The sequence below is a fragment of the Odontesthes bonariensis genome, chromosome 18 (genome assembly GCF_027942865.1).
Source record: "Odontesthes bonariensis isolate fOdoBon6 chromosome 18, fOdoBon6.hap1, whole genome shotgun sequence".
Classification (NCBI taxonomy): domain Eukaryota; kingdom Metazoa; phylum Chordata; class Actinopteri; order Atheriniformes; family Atherinopsidae; genus Odontesthes; species Odontesthes bonariensis.
In genome coordinates, this window is record NC_134523.1 from 8,934,788 (window position 1) to 8,949,200 (window position 14,413).

Here is a 14,413-nt window from a genome sequence, read left to right on the forward strand (position 1 = left end):
AGTATACAGCTGCAGCTTTATTTTGTTTAATTCATTTTTTTGTTTCTTTGTTTAACTATCCAGGCATTATCGAGGTAGTTAACACATGAGGCGACTAAGGAATGTTCATTTCAGTGGAAGACTAACTCCTTCTTTTGTGTGTACTTTACAACCTCGCAAGCCTTTTAGAATTAGAAGGAAAGCTAGAAGTCATTAAAGAGAAGGAATTAAGCAAATCTAAGCAAAGAGCTACTAGGAACTAGTTCACAAATTTCATAGGAGTTTGAGCTAATGCTACATTTAGTGAACAGGGAAAATTCACTTTTCTATGGCTCTGTTCTGGGTTACCTGTTTGCTGTGTTCGGTATTACTCCAATTCTCCTAACTGAGAACCCCGACTGCTCTCCACAGATAAGACATTGACTGCTCATAGGTACTTCATACAGCCATACTTTAAGATAAATCTAAATATCCTTTTGAAAGGAATTAATATTCTAATTCTGTAAAGTTTTTTAGCTTTGCCCCTGTGACCAAAAACACCCCGAAACACACTGAAATACACACTTGAGAGATTTTGTGATTCAAATAAACTTTATTGACTTTGCGTCCAGATGTCAAAGGGCATGCAAATACAGGCTTCTGAATCTGAAATAATAGATTTTATTTTATTTTATTTTTTTGTCCTCAGTTTGGTTCTATTTTCTTACAAAACTACGTGCACCTTAAGTAATCAATTTTGCAGCGTACAAACGACAAAAATACCAGTTTTACATTATCAAATACTGCACATAGAAAACATATACAAAGCACAGGTATAAAATTACAGCTCCGTTTGTCTTCTTTGCCATAAACTGCATCCTTTCATCAGTCTGTTACGCTTTGCTCCTTTAGTCTGCAAACACTCCTCAGTGGAAAGTTTGAGGCCAGTTCAGAAAAGACAACGCTCTCTTACCAACACCAGTGATCCAATTTTACTGGGATGAATGAATTGAAAGATGCTTTAAGATATCATTAATCTAGTCTACCATGTGTGCTTAGGAATATCATTGTGGTCCACTGAAAATGAGTAAAACTAAAGATTGACCTTGTTCCGAGGCTCCAAGTTCATTAGTTCAGGTTGTGTTTTGGGCAGTTCTGGGCTTGATAAGATGAAGGTTGTCTTTACAGTGGCGAGGGGAGCTACTATGGCCTTAAAATAGTCAGACAGACAGCCCAAAAGGACAAAGTGGCGACTTAAGAAACTTGTGCTGTGATCACTGACATTTCTAGACAAGAATGGAGACAAACCAGAAGCAAAAAGCTCTAATGTGCCGATAAACTCGGCAGTGTTGCCTCAAAAAAAAAAAAGGAAAAGAAAAGAACATTTGCTGCTTATGAGGGCTATCACATAGCAGGTATAAACAATGCCTTGCATGCTGTGTTGAGTCCAAAGTTGCTACTAGTGCTTGAAGATGGGTTTCAGTGTTAAATTTTATTTGTCATCATGGGAGCTCAGCGGATACGGTCCCCGTATCAGCAGCTCTATAGACTGCGGAGATCAAGAGCTCCAGCAACAGTCAAGGCTACAGCTGTTTGTTATTGCCAGAAGAAATATTTGCGGAAATGTAAGGCCAAGTCCATGCTACTTAAAGACACAGCAATGCAGACAATTCTTTAGCATCCCTTGCAATTATCTTATATCTTGTACTGGGTCTAATCTGTCTCATCAATGTGGCTTGTTTTCACCGTAGTCATAGCATCATAAAGATTAAATACAAGAAAGTTGTTCGAGAAATCATGCTGCAAACATTTTCTTTTGAAGTACAAAGGTCAACCCCTCGATACGTAGACTTGAGAGGTTAATCGGTGCGGGGGGGGCAGCAATCCTTTCTGCTCCGAAACCATTGTGGCGATTTAAATAAATAAAAATGCATCTCGCCAGATGGAATTCATGCTTCTTTCTAACACGGAGCTGTTCTCTCAGGAAACAACTAATAAGTCACAAAGATTACAGTACAGTAAAAGTTGGGACCCTCTGAGGCAACATCCTCGGAAAGTCTTCAAAGAGATTGAATACAAACAGGATGACCAAATGAAACAAATTGCACTCCGTTGTGGTGTAAGGATTTAGAAATACATTCATAAAACTATAAACATATAGGACTTCAGTTCAATATTCCAAGCAAAATACATTTGTCAAAACTTTCAGTTGTGTGCTACAATAGCGAAGCATTGTCTCCTACACCAAATAAGGCCATTGTAAACTTAACAAGCCCTCTTTTTTGCAAAAATCCAAAGGAAGCTTTTGCCCACTTCGCCTCTCTGACTCTCTCCTCCTTTACTCAACAATATCTCTGCCCTTACAAAAATAAAAGACGCTTTCAACACAGTACTCAAGACATGATGCAGGTTGATTTAGGATCTGTTAGTAAAGTTTTTGCACACGAGAGAAGGTGGGGTTTGCATGGGAGCAAGCAAGTCCATGGGGTTTACATTCTGAGCATCTGCAGCCTTTCAAATCCAAAACTCTGACTCAAGCTCTACACGCTCCGACTAACAGCTCTTTAGTCTCTTCAGAGTCTGCAGTCGACTCCCGATGTAGATCCAACAATTTAGCAACCTGCTTCGTGCATCTACTGTCAGATTTAAAGAAGTCTCTCAGATCCACAAAACCAAGTGACTGAAAACCTGACGTTTTTCTCTGCCCTGGCTTCAGGTTTCAGATTCATTTTTAAAAACTCACTCGGGTCATAGAACAAATAAAACCATCCCCGTTTGAGACAACGCATGATGATCATGTCACAATACGGTCATTTTTTGAATTTTTTTTGTTTTTGTTTTACAAACCTACAATAAAGTAAGTGACAAGAGGAAAAGACATTCTGAAAACCTCAGATGTAAAGAAAATCCTCACTGTAACTTTAAAAGTACATTTTCAGTCATTATGCATCACACAGTACAATAAATGCACCTCGTTAAAAAAAAATATACACACAGACAACACTTTGAGGAAAGGCGAATTTCAATCTTCTTTTGGTTGCAGGAATCAAAGGTTTTCGGACAAATTTGGCAAACGCTCTCGGCTGCCATAAACACTTCTGTTATAGATCATTAAACATCTCTCTGAATCATCTCTACTTTCACTCTTTTGAAGGGCAAATGTGCTCAGCGAGTTAATATACAGCAAAGGGACGCGCACGGTCTCGTACAAGCTGCAAAAACATTTGGATTCACATGAAAAAATATCAACAGCATTTTCATAGGTCACGAAGGATTGAACATTCAGCAGGGAGGTTATATATCTAGAAATTTCCTTGAGGTTAATTCTTCTTTTTTAAGAGCTTTCCATTTAAATTCTTTGCTCATCAGCCAAGCTTTTTTATTCTCAACAGATGGTGCGCACTTAAGGGAATTTGTGCAAATACCATGAATCCTTATTTTCACATGCCAGTCATCAGTCAAAAACAGATACAAATTATTATAAGATACATAATATCACTTCATATATGTGACCATACAAGTAGAGATCCAGCAAGAAGTCGCTCCAAAAACAAGAAAAACAAACTGGAACCCTGATCTCGACGGTAACTCTAAAAAGAGTTGTGTACATAATGGGAGGGTCAAAAAAACGACTATCATCCCCAGCCCAATATAATACAAGAATGCCAGAGCTCCCTATATCCAGAGAGCACTGAACCAAGAGTTGTGTTGGTGTACGGTGTTGAAAAGAAAAAAGAATCAGATTTTCCCTTTTTGCTGGAAGATGAAGAGAGGAATGAGATTTGTAATTCTGAGACGACAGAACACACAGTGAAGATGGAACCAAATGTGGGTTCAACAAACACATACACTTTTAATAGCATACGGGGCTTAACACTGTCAACGCTCTGCTAAGAAAACTATCCACATAAAGGTTTGGTGTTGGTTTCAACTCAGGCTTTTTCTCCAAACTCCAAAAAGCCACTGAAACGGCAGCGGATATCTTCATCTTAAAGAAAATAGGAAACTGCTCATTAAATCAGAACAGCTGACAGCTGTCTGTTTTTCCTGTTTTTTTGTTTCTGTTTTCAGATCTAAAATAAATGCCTGAGCATAAAATCATTGTAGTAATTACAGTGCAGGGTTAGTCATCGTAAACTCGGCCAGAAAAGGTTTTCTCAATTAAGAAGAAACAAAAGCCCCAAATCCCGTGGCTTACATGCTTTTTGTGACTAAGCCTTTGCTGTGCAAGATTTTATTTTTTGCCAGTAAATTCTAAAGTCTAAAACCAGTGGCAGAGCTGACCTGTTTCAGCTGTTCCAGTACGCCTCCACACGGATTTTTAAAAATACACTCTTGTTACATTTTCATGCTGGAATTCAAAGATTCGGAGAAATGAATGCGGTGTGACGAAAGGAAGTAAAAATACAGAAAGGAGTGGTCAAACTATACTCAGCTGTTTATATATAAAACATAATTTACAGTAAAGTGCGAGCCAAATCAAACAGCTAACCCAGAAATGGGGACCACACCAGGGACATATTGCGCCTGAAACGGGCAAAACTACCATCATATGGTAGATTACTGTTAATGCTAACAAAGTAATACTGGCAGAATATATGTCAAAAGAAAAAAGTCATTTGAAATAAAAAAAAATACATGTTTACACATTTACAGCAGGCTCAGTGGAACAAACAAGAGTAAGAAACTGTGTCTGTGATCCGAACGGAGGCGGAGGGAAGCAGAGGCACGCTCGCTGTCTCCCCTGCGTCCCTCATCAAGCAGGAAGAACATTTTGTGACATCAAAACAGGGAGTGAAAAAAAAATAAAAAATAAAAAATAGAATTCCAGGTGCTGGTAGAGCTCATGAGACATTGACCCTTCCTGGATGATGAACACAAGAACCCCAAACTGCTCTGTGCTTCCAGCAGTTGGATGCTTTGCGAAGATGAAGGCGGGATTGTAAATGTGCTCGGCAGCGAGTGTGTGGCTGGCTCACTAATTTGTTCTCCTCCTCTGCAGATAGCGATGATAGTCACCAAAGCCTTATCCTTTTCCCTAACTCAGTGCAGTGCTCTTTTCTCAGGACAGATTGCAAAACAAAGCGGCACTATACTCCTGTTACATTGGTCAAGGCAAGCTAAATAAAAAGATTGAAGCACTTTTAAAATGTCTCGCAAGCAAACATGCAGAATGCAGCTAATACATATTTAAAGACAAATAAGTATTTAACTATCTATTTAAAATATGTATATATACACATATATATGTATATATACATATATTATATATATGTGCCCTGTGAAAATGATCAAATAGCAGTGTTGCTACCTCACATAATAGCCATTATGTGAATATCCACGCCTGTTAGCCAAGTATGTTTATGTGTTTGGCCCACCATTCTCAGCCTGTGTGTGTAGAATGTGTCTTCTTTTTTTTTGCATTACATCTAAGTCATCGACTCTGCTACATATCCATACTTTATATTGTATACTAGTTCACCGAGTACTTATGTTAATAATAACAACAATAACAATTGCTTTGGTTTTAAAAAATAAAGTTTTTTTTTCTTAGTTTGGCATAGAGAGTTTAGAAACTGGCATCGGGATGGCCCTGGGATGACAGGTGTCACGGAGATCTGGTAACCTGGAATGCAGGATGCGGCACCCGGTGAGTCCTGTTAGGAAGTGCCCAAAACACGTGAGTGAAAAATGCTACATGTTCGGTTCAATTTTGTTTTCTTTGAGTTGAAAATGCTGATCGTTTCGTGAGCTAACACTGAGTGGGTGTGAATATGAGCATACAGTAAAGTATAATGGTCGGGTGAAAGTTATGGCAGGATGTTTGTGTGTTTATGTGTGTGTGTGTGTGTATATTTGTTAATGTGAATGCAATCAGGTGTTTCTCAACTGTGTCTTTCTGCACAGCTTCCGATGGGTGTTTGTGTGCGTGTATGCCTACCTGTGTTGCACTTCAAATACAGTTGTCGTGTATATACAGTACGTGTGTCTGTGTCTGCATGACTGCCTGCGCTTGTGCATGTGGGTGTCTCCTGGATGTCTAGGTGCATGAGGGGCTGGTGGCGCTCTCCAGGGAGGACTGGGAGAGGCGTCTGGTGAGGGGTCCGATGCTGGGGTCTGCCAGAGAGGAGGTAGGGAACAGCTTGTACCAGCCGCTGACTGTGGCAGACAGGTCCAAGTCCTCCAGAAGGATTTGGGCCATTCCCATGAAGCACTTGTGGTCCATACGCCCATAATCCCCCCACACTATTACCTAGAAGAGAGATTGCAGTAAAAAATAAGCCTCGATAGCCCTTTTTACACTGGTAAAAAGTGTTTAATTGGCAGTCACTTTATCACTGAGGACATTATCCTCTGTCTGAGTTTATCCATCCAGCTCCCTGGTGCCAGTTAAGTCTGACTGAAACCTTTCTGTCTTTGTACGCCAAACAGAACCCATGGAAAAATAAACATGTCCACATGTTTGCAAAGTTATCCGCAGAGGAACTGCTTAAGTTTCCCTGTCTGTGTTCTCAACCTGTGTGTTGTCTTTTGGGGTTGAAATCTTGCAGAGGTGGCTCAGTGCTGCATCAGTGTGTCTTTACAAACAGCAAGTATCGCAAGTCTATGGGGCTCATTTCGAAAAATACTGTTGGATACTGCTGTGAACCAATTAGGATTTTAATCTGATTGGTTCTGTTTGATGACAGTTAAAAGGTTGTTTAATTGATGTCAAGCAAATTCAAATAAGCCACTTTTTTTCCTGAATGCATCTTGCTCTTACGTGGCAAAACATCTTTAAGTTCCTGACACTCATCCCTGTCGGCCAGCATTATTTCCAACTCATGATACAAAAATGTAGAAACGTGTCTGTGCTCTTTTAAAATCAATAAATGGAAAAGTCTTAAGCCATGCAAGAAAGAACGAGGCACATTTTATTTTTGACGTGTGATCTATCGTGGCAACTGTGCTGCAAGATATTTTGACTCATGAGAAAAAAATATTATCATTCCCAAAATTACTGAGGAGACAGGAAGGTGTACATTAAGATGTGTTAAGTTTGTCTTTTGGGCAAAGGCAAGGCAAGCAAATAATGATGCAGGGTGAAAAATAGAAGAAGACAATAAACACCACTTACCTGTAAGACTTTGCCCTGAGGACTCTCATCAAACAACAGAGCCTGCTGGTAGGTGGGGTCCAGAGTTTTTTTCACTGCTTTGGTTTTCTTCTTGGCCAAGCACATTCCGTTCTCCAAGACATACACCTTCACATAGGTTGCTGAATGAATAAATAATCAAATAAATAAGCAAGCATTCTGCAGGCACTTTGTAAGTAAACAGTAATGTAATTCTAAAAAGGTAAAGTTGGTACCTGGTATGTTCCTGGAGCCTGGTTTTGGGGTTAACCCTCTGGCCTGGTTGACTTCCACCTCCAGCTGCCCTCCTCTGTCTACCATACCAACATGGACATCCCCTAAAGAGAGGAAAAACAACAGCACAAATCCCATTAAAACAACCAAAAAGTTAAAGCTCACATATTGACTGAGTTCTGAGAACTCAATTGAAACTGGACTATAAGGTGCAGTAGTCAATGTCTAACAGCAGAGGGCCTCCCGGAGCTGCAGGATGGTATGAACCAGCAGGTATGGAGGAGCACACGGCTCCGTGTTGTGGTTTTTAACTGGTGACCTTTGCATGAAAGATTTATATCTCATGCAAGAATAACTCCACTCATGCTGAGCGAATAAACAAGTACTGTGTGGTGTTTTTAGATGCAACTGTGCACCTGAGAGTTTGCATGTTAGGAAAAAGATGGTTTATGTAACCGATTCCCATTTGAAGAGATGATGGAAATGGTCTGGTTGGTAATGAATAATAACTGGCTGCTGTAATGTGCTCTTTATTCAGATATTTTCTTGCTCTTGTGTTTGTGCAATCAAATTCAATCAAAATTAGGCTAAACTACTTCAATTTTGGTTTTGTTTCACAGTACAAGAGGAAAAAAAGAGGCTGAACAGGATAAGTTAGCAATGCTGGTTGTCCTAAGTGTTGACTTACCCATGGGGGGTGTAGCTAGTGTTTGCCGGCCTACGATTTGAGCAGGGCCTAGTCCATCCAGAAAGTCGCTGAACTGGCTCTCAGGCCCGAGGCGTGTGGTAGGGAAGACAAACCTGAAAGAGGAGAAACACGACTGGTGACGGACGAATAGATGCTGAATATAAATGGATAGAGGAGTAACTTGTAGGACACTCACGTTCCATCAGAGCTATTTGAGTTGGTGCTGCCATCAGTGGAGTCCTTGCTGCCCTGCCGTGTCACCCGGTTCCTCATCTCCACGGCGATGCCAGTCTCTGTGCTCCTTCGGATGGTGCTGCGGAGCTTCTTTGTTCCACCGTCTGAAAAACATAGGTCACTTCTTTGAGCTGCCTTATTGCAGCAGGATAATCCACTGAATAATAATAATAATAATAATAATAATAGGGGATGGCTGATAGACAGCGCAGCTGTCGGTAGACAGAACCGACAGCTGAGCGATGAACCATCCACATGGACGTGCAGCTCACTCACTTTAAGAACAGTTGATATAAAATGATCTGACCATAAAGTAACAACACACATAAACAAACACCTGTAAGTGACAGAGGATATATGTTTCTGTAACCTTTTTTTTTTTCCCATCCAAAGGCTTTTCCTCAAAACTACTCTGTAGAAACAGAGGGAACTGAGAAGGCAGTCTCGCCTGATATTCACTGGGATGTCACTGCACCATTAAAAAAAAAAAAAAAATCTCTCCACTTTCCCGGTATTACTAAACTCCATTTTAAACACACAAAGCCTATTTGGCAGCTGCTGTTGTGAGTGGGGAGCAATAAGTTGTGAGGCAGAAACACCCACTAACAACTGGCAGCATATGTAGTGTCGTGGGTGTCAGGGTAGAAAGAAAGTCAACAGGCTGAGGACAGGCGACAAGGGTGGAGGACACGGGGGGGAAAGGGGGGGGGTTTAAGCTTTACATCTCTGCTGACGCCAGGAGAATGAGAGCGAGCTGGAGAGCTGCTGACCCCAGCTGAAGCTTTCAGGACATCATCCTCTTTGACGACACACTGTATCTACGAGTGATTTGACATGCTGAAAAAGTTGTAGGGCACGGTCGAGGTGATTCAAGTTGAGGCTGTGCACTCATTAAATTAACTGTGTGACCTCCAACGTTTATTTCCTGATCTTTCATACAGCATTACTCAAAGATCTCAGGGTCCAAAGACTTCAGGGCACTTTGCATATACATGTCAGAGTATCTCCAGATTAGCTTCAACAAGTAGACTTAAATTATTTTTTTTATTTTATGAATCTTTAAACACAATTCTTTCAAAACGAATTGAATAAAGACAGGTTTTTAATTTTTTTTGTGTGTCAGGGGTGTATTTTTTTATTGGGATCCCCTCTAAATTGATTAATGAATTTTGCTTTTATGGTATTTAAAAAATGGGCTTGTTAATAATTCCTTTCAAACAATGAGTTCAGCACAGATTCTGCACAGTTACATGCACACAACCTGTAGCTACGGTTACAGACCTGGCCACTTAATAGGACCAGCGTCCTTCTCCCAGTTTGCGTGCAGGGACGCGGAATCGAGTTATTTTCTGAAGTACGTCTTACGCCACAACGGTGAGGACCGTGTGAGAAAGGGGTCATTCTGCCTCCTCTAACTTCGTACATGTCAAGTATAGCCGGATTCACTGCACAGACGTCTTTAAGTTCTTAAAAACAGTCTTACCCTTATCTAATAACACTGCGAATAAAATCAGGGCTTTATTAGATCAGAACGTCAGTCGTGAAGTGGCCAACAGACCCTATGGGCTGATTGTCAACCACAAATATGTTAATGAGAGTCACTTTCTTGGCAATTTGGCAACATCAATCTATACTTAAGCTTCACTGCTTTTACAAAAAGATGCAAAAAGATAGAACTTTTGAGCAAGTGTGGAGTTGAGCATATAAATGAATGATTCAAACCCAAAACCACATTATCTTGGTCTGTCGGTCCGCTTTTAAGAAGCTTGGTTTTCTGTGATTTTGGTCTATCATGTTCTCATATACATGTTAAGAGTCTGCGTTTGGCAGGACGAACACAATGACTATTTTTAGTTTTTTTTTCTGGTGTAAACATATTTAAGGGGTCCTGATTAAAACTCCATTAATAATCTTTGAAAAAAACTGATCTATTATTGGAAAAGTCTGCAATCTTTGGAGAAAGATGCAAATGAAGAAAACATTCATTTTCTTTTTTTTTTTATTCACAAAAAATAAAATGTAGCTGTTAAAGCATTTAAAAAAACCTTTGGCCATTGGCATGCAAAAGCACCAAAGACCCGCTGTATAGCCAGTTTTTATATATGGTGATGCAACACGGCAGACCAGCAAGGACCACGACCTGAAGCTCTTTTAAGATCTAAATTGCACCTAAGATAATAAAAACACAATTCATACCCCCCCCCCCCCCCCCAATCTGTACACTAATAAAACCATATATATCATTTTGTGCTCCTACCAACAGATCGCCCTGTTTTTTAAACTTTAATATTCAAATATTTTGCAAAGAATCACCTCAACTGACAATGAAATGATCTCATTGTCAGAACCCCAATACGAAATCTCAGCATTTCATCACGTTTTTGTTATGAATTGCATTCACAAGAAGTTGAGTGGAGTAATAAGCCGAATGTCATGTTGAGTTTATAAAGCAAGTTGCCAAAAGGACGAACAAGACAAACACAGAGAGAAACACCACAGGCATTTTAAGTGCCATCTGCACACATTTACAATATAGCATTTACACACAGTTAAGCACCGTGTCTGCATATGAACAGTGCTGATGACAGGGCGACAGTTCCCTGAGGGATGAGAAAGCAGCTGAGTGGTCATGTCAGCAAAGCTCGATTTATAAAGACGTTTACAAAGTCTGTTTCGGGAACAACCCTTTGACAAGGGTTTCTGCATGCTTTAGTTTTAGTTTTTTTTTTGTTTCTATAAGTTTCCTTACGTTGTCCACTGAACTGGCTAGTTCTGAGGTTATTCATTGGTCATCAACAGGTAAGCTCCCTCAGTGTTAGCATTGCGTCTGCACAGCTCATTACGACGGTGGCTGTGGATGCAGCAGAAACTCACACTCTTCTGGGGCCCAGATAGGTAAAGGACGGAGTGAACTCACTCCAGCTGACTTCTAAGAAGCCGTTGCTCATTGTTCGCAGGGTAAGAACAGACCCAGGTACGGCCTTCCCACCTCATTAGCCTGAGAGACTCTAGTCTCATTAAGCATCCTCACCGTGCCGGTCTCATTGCCATGACAACCACAGACACCCTGCATCATCACCATCACTATGGAGATAAACAAAGGCAAACAAAGCAACTCGATGAGACTTTAGGGAGTTGAGATGATGATGATAGAAGGTTTTGTATAAAGTATGAGGAGTGCCACAGAGGAGAGAGGATGAGTCCTGAAGAGGGATGAGAGATAAGAAAGATGAGAAAGATGGGGTCCCACGAGTGTTTGGGATGAGGAGAGGAGCGCTGCCTTCTGATGCTTTCTATTTATAATCCTGCAGTCAAGAATATTTCCAACAGACATGCATGCGTGTGTGTCTCTGTAGCATGACACCAAGACAAACTCCATGCGCTCCTGCTGCCATGACAACCCCCGCCCTCGGATCCGGACCCAGACAATGCCACCTGAGACAACTGGCGCCATGGCGACAGGCTCATCTCCTTTCACTTTTTTTTTTAAATTAAATTTATAGAGGCAACACTTTATTGGAACTCCTGCACTTTACATCCTCTCTGCAACACTGACCTCTAACTCTGCCAATTACGGAGCCGCAGGGGGATGCTGAAGAATCTGAAACTGTTGTTCAAACATCAGACAGCAAGTGTTTCTGATTTATCATCACAGTAAAGTGTGCAATTAATTCACACAAGTGAAACAAATCCTGAAGGAAACTATCAAGAAGCTAACTATTTCACTTATTATCCACACTTGTTACTTATTTGTCTGTTGAACCCCCCCCCCCCCTCCCATCTAAACAGCCCCCCAACACCACTCCCATGGTGCGAAGCAGTGATCTCTTCCTTCCTAATCCCCTCCTCCTCGTCTGCGTTTTCCCTCCATTCGTTTCCATGGCAATGCCTTCTGCATTGCACCAAGAGCCCCAGCATGTTCGCTCATAAGCCTTTCCCCTCGCCCCATGTCTTTCTTTCCTCATATTGTCCTCTTTACAAGTCTTAATTCGCTATCAGCCACCACTTTTTCACACATCTCTGCCTGTAGCTCTTCCTCCTTTTACAGCTGCTTTTCATCCGCAGCTTCGTCTTCTGCTAACAGCCCCCTTTTCTACTCTTATGCACAGATGGTTGTTTTTTTTTCATAATTTTTTTAGTTCTTTGGCTTCTTTACACCTTTATCACACATCGCTTTTTCACCACACACTCATCAGTCTCTCTAAATTATTGAAGGTATTTTCTCCTGTCCTGCTGGTGAACCGACTCTGTTATTCAATATCAACATCAAACACACACACAGATCCTGGAAGAAGTAATTAGAGGCTGATGCCATTCGAGTGGCTAAAAATTACATTACACAATGTGCTAGAGGAGGGGTGTTCTGGGTCTGTGTGTGCTACGGACCTGTTAAAGTGTCTCCTGTTGGCCTCACTATGATGAGTAATATCTCAGTAAACACACTCAGGAATCTCACGGAAATGTGCAGCCTGGTGAGCGCTCACGTGCTCAAAACTTTCTTTTTTTGTGAGAAAAATAAATATTCGGGGGCTACTTATGCAGTTCACGTGTTTGATAATCGTGATAAAGCCAAGACCAAGCCACTGGGAGGAATAGACTAATAGGAGACCGGAGTGGTGGAGATGGAAAAAATTAATAACTTCAGTGGCGAGAATTAATAGCAGAGAGGGAATAAAGATAGGTGGGATTATTGAAAACGCCAATAATGCAGAAAAGAGCCACACACTGCGATGATAGACACGCTCTCACGGCTTTTATGTGTGAGGGAGTGTGCGCGCGCGTGTGTGCTCAGCAGATCATTAAAGCTGCTCTGACATTTGGAGAGAACGCTGATGAAGCCTCTCTCATTATATGCTGTAATATAGAATGCTGTTTTTAGACTCCCCGGCTGCGCCGACATGCCTATTGGATGCACCGGTGACGGCAACGATCCACAGTGCATAGCAACAGTAACCAAGGATGGATGTTGGAGATGAAAGATCTGTTGTGGTATCTTTACCACGGGACCCCTTCTAAATTTAACCGTAAGGAGATTAAGGTGGAAGCTTAAGTAAGTCAAGAAATTGAGCATTATATATATTTCTGTGACTCTGAGTGTTATTCATGCGTCACAATTTCAGTTTACAAAGACTTACTTGACTTCAAAGTCGTAGTTCTTTCTCTGGGAGCTATTGTGAATTTTATTAAATATGGGTCACGTCAACCAAAAAATATGCCTACCAACTAAAAGTATGTGTAGATGTTTTTTAATGGTTTTATACACGATACGGGACGTCTATGTTTAACATTCAACTTTGAGAAATCATTAATCATGATAGGCAGTATGCTTTGCTCAAGGGCACATGAACTGCCATGAGTAATGCTCCAATCATTATGTGTTAAAGTCTTATGACAACTGGTGGATCGGTGGAAAGACCAGTTCAAAATGATGAATTTTGGAAAATGTGCTTTTTTTCTGCATTGAGTTAGATAAGACAAGCGCAATCAATGCAAGTCTTTTAGTTTACCCTAACAGAAAGACAGGAAACTGGCCAAACAGCTTCACAGCTAGGTACAAAACAGAGGTGGATTTACTAAGGGGGGGTCCAGTGGAGGGTCCAGGCCCCCCCGTCTTATCAAAGACAGAGTACTGACCCCATCAACATTGTTGATTGGGCATCACACACAGGAGGTAGGGAGGAGGGGGTGGATGGAGGCATCAATCCACCGACTTCCATGTAAGGCACCAAAGGTAGAAAACCATCTCACGTATTTTCCTAACTTCAACTTTCCACTTCGCTCTTACTCGCACATGGTTGGGCTTAGAGGTTACAAAACACATGGTTCAAGTTAGAAAAATGTACATGCAAAATTAACTGTCGCACGTTTTCTGGTGAGACTGGACTGTGGAGCTCCACATAGAGTCAGTGTACTGTAGACTGACATAGCTGGTGACATAGAAATGACACTGCAACATTTCCAAAAGCTTCTAAAACATTTTGTGTACAGATTAGCCTTTATTTGTATCTAACAAACATAATGCAAAGCCTTTATTGTTGTTGCACCGTACAGATTACATCCTACAAGCTGGGAAAATGTTAACACGTCCATTTGTGAGCTTCATGGGTGCTGAAGCTCAGGTAGGTAGATTTTGATAATATCCAATAGGGCCAAGGTATAAGTTTCCCCATTAGCAAATATTTTTG

At 40.9% G+C, this 14,413-nt stretch overlaps 1 protein-coding gene across 1 annotated transcript in view; it reads right to left on the minus strand.

Annotated features, from left to right (window-relative positions):
- Positions 1–553: 553 nt before the first annotated feature.
- rims3 (regulating synaptic membrane exocytosis 3) overlaps positions 554–14,413 on the minus strand; it is a 40,164-nt gene continuing 26,304 nt past the window's right edge. Inside the window, exons 3-7 of the mRNA XM_075449959.1 lie at positions 8,191–8,332; positions 7,995–8,107; positions 7,309–7,410; positions 7,076–7,215; positions 554–6,211 (exon numbers count right to left, since the gene is read on the minus strand). Coding sequence (XP_075306074.1) covers positions 5,999–6,211; positions 7,076–7,215; positions 7,309–7,410; positions 7,995–8,107; positions 8,191–8,332 — 710 coding nt within the window. The 3' untranslated portion in view covers positions 554–5,998. The remainder of the gene's footprint in view (positions 6,212–7,075; positions 7,216–7,308; positions 7,411–7,994; positions 8,108–8,190; positions 8,333–14,413) is intronic.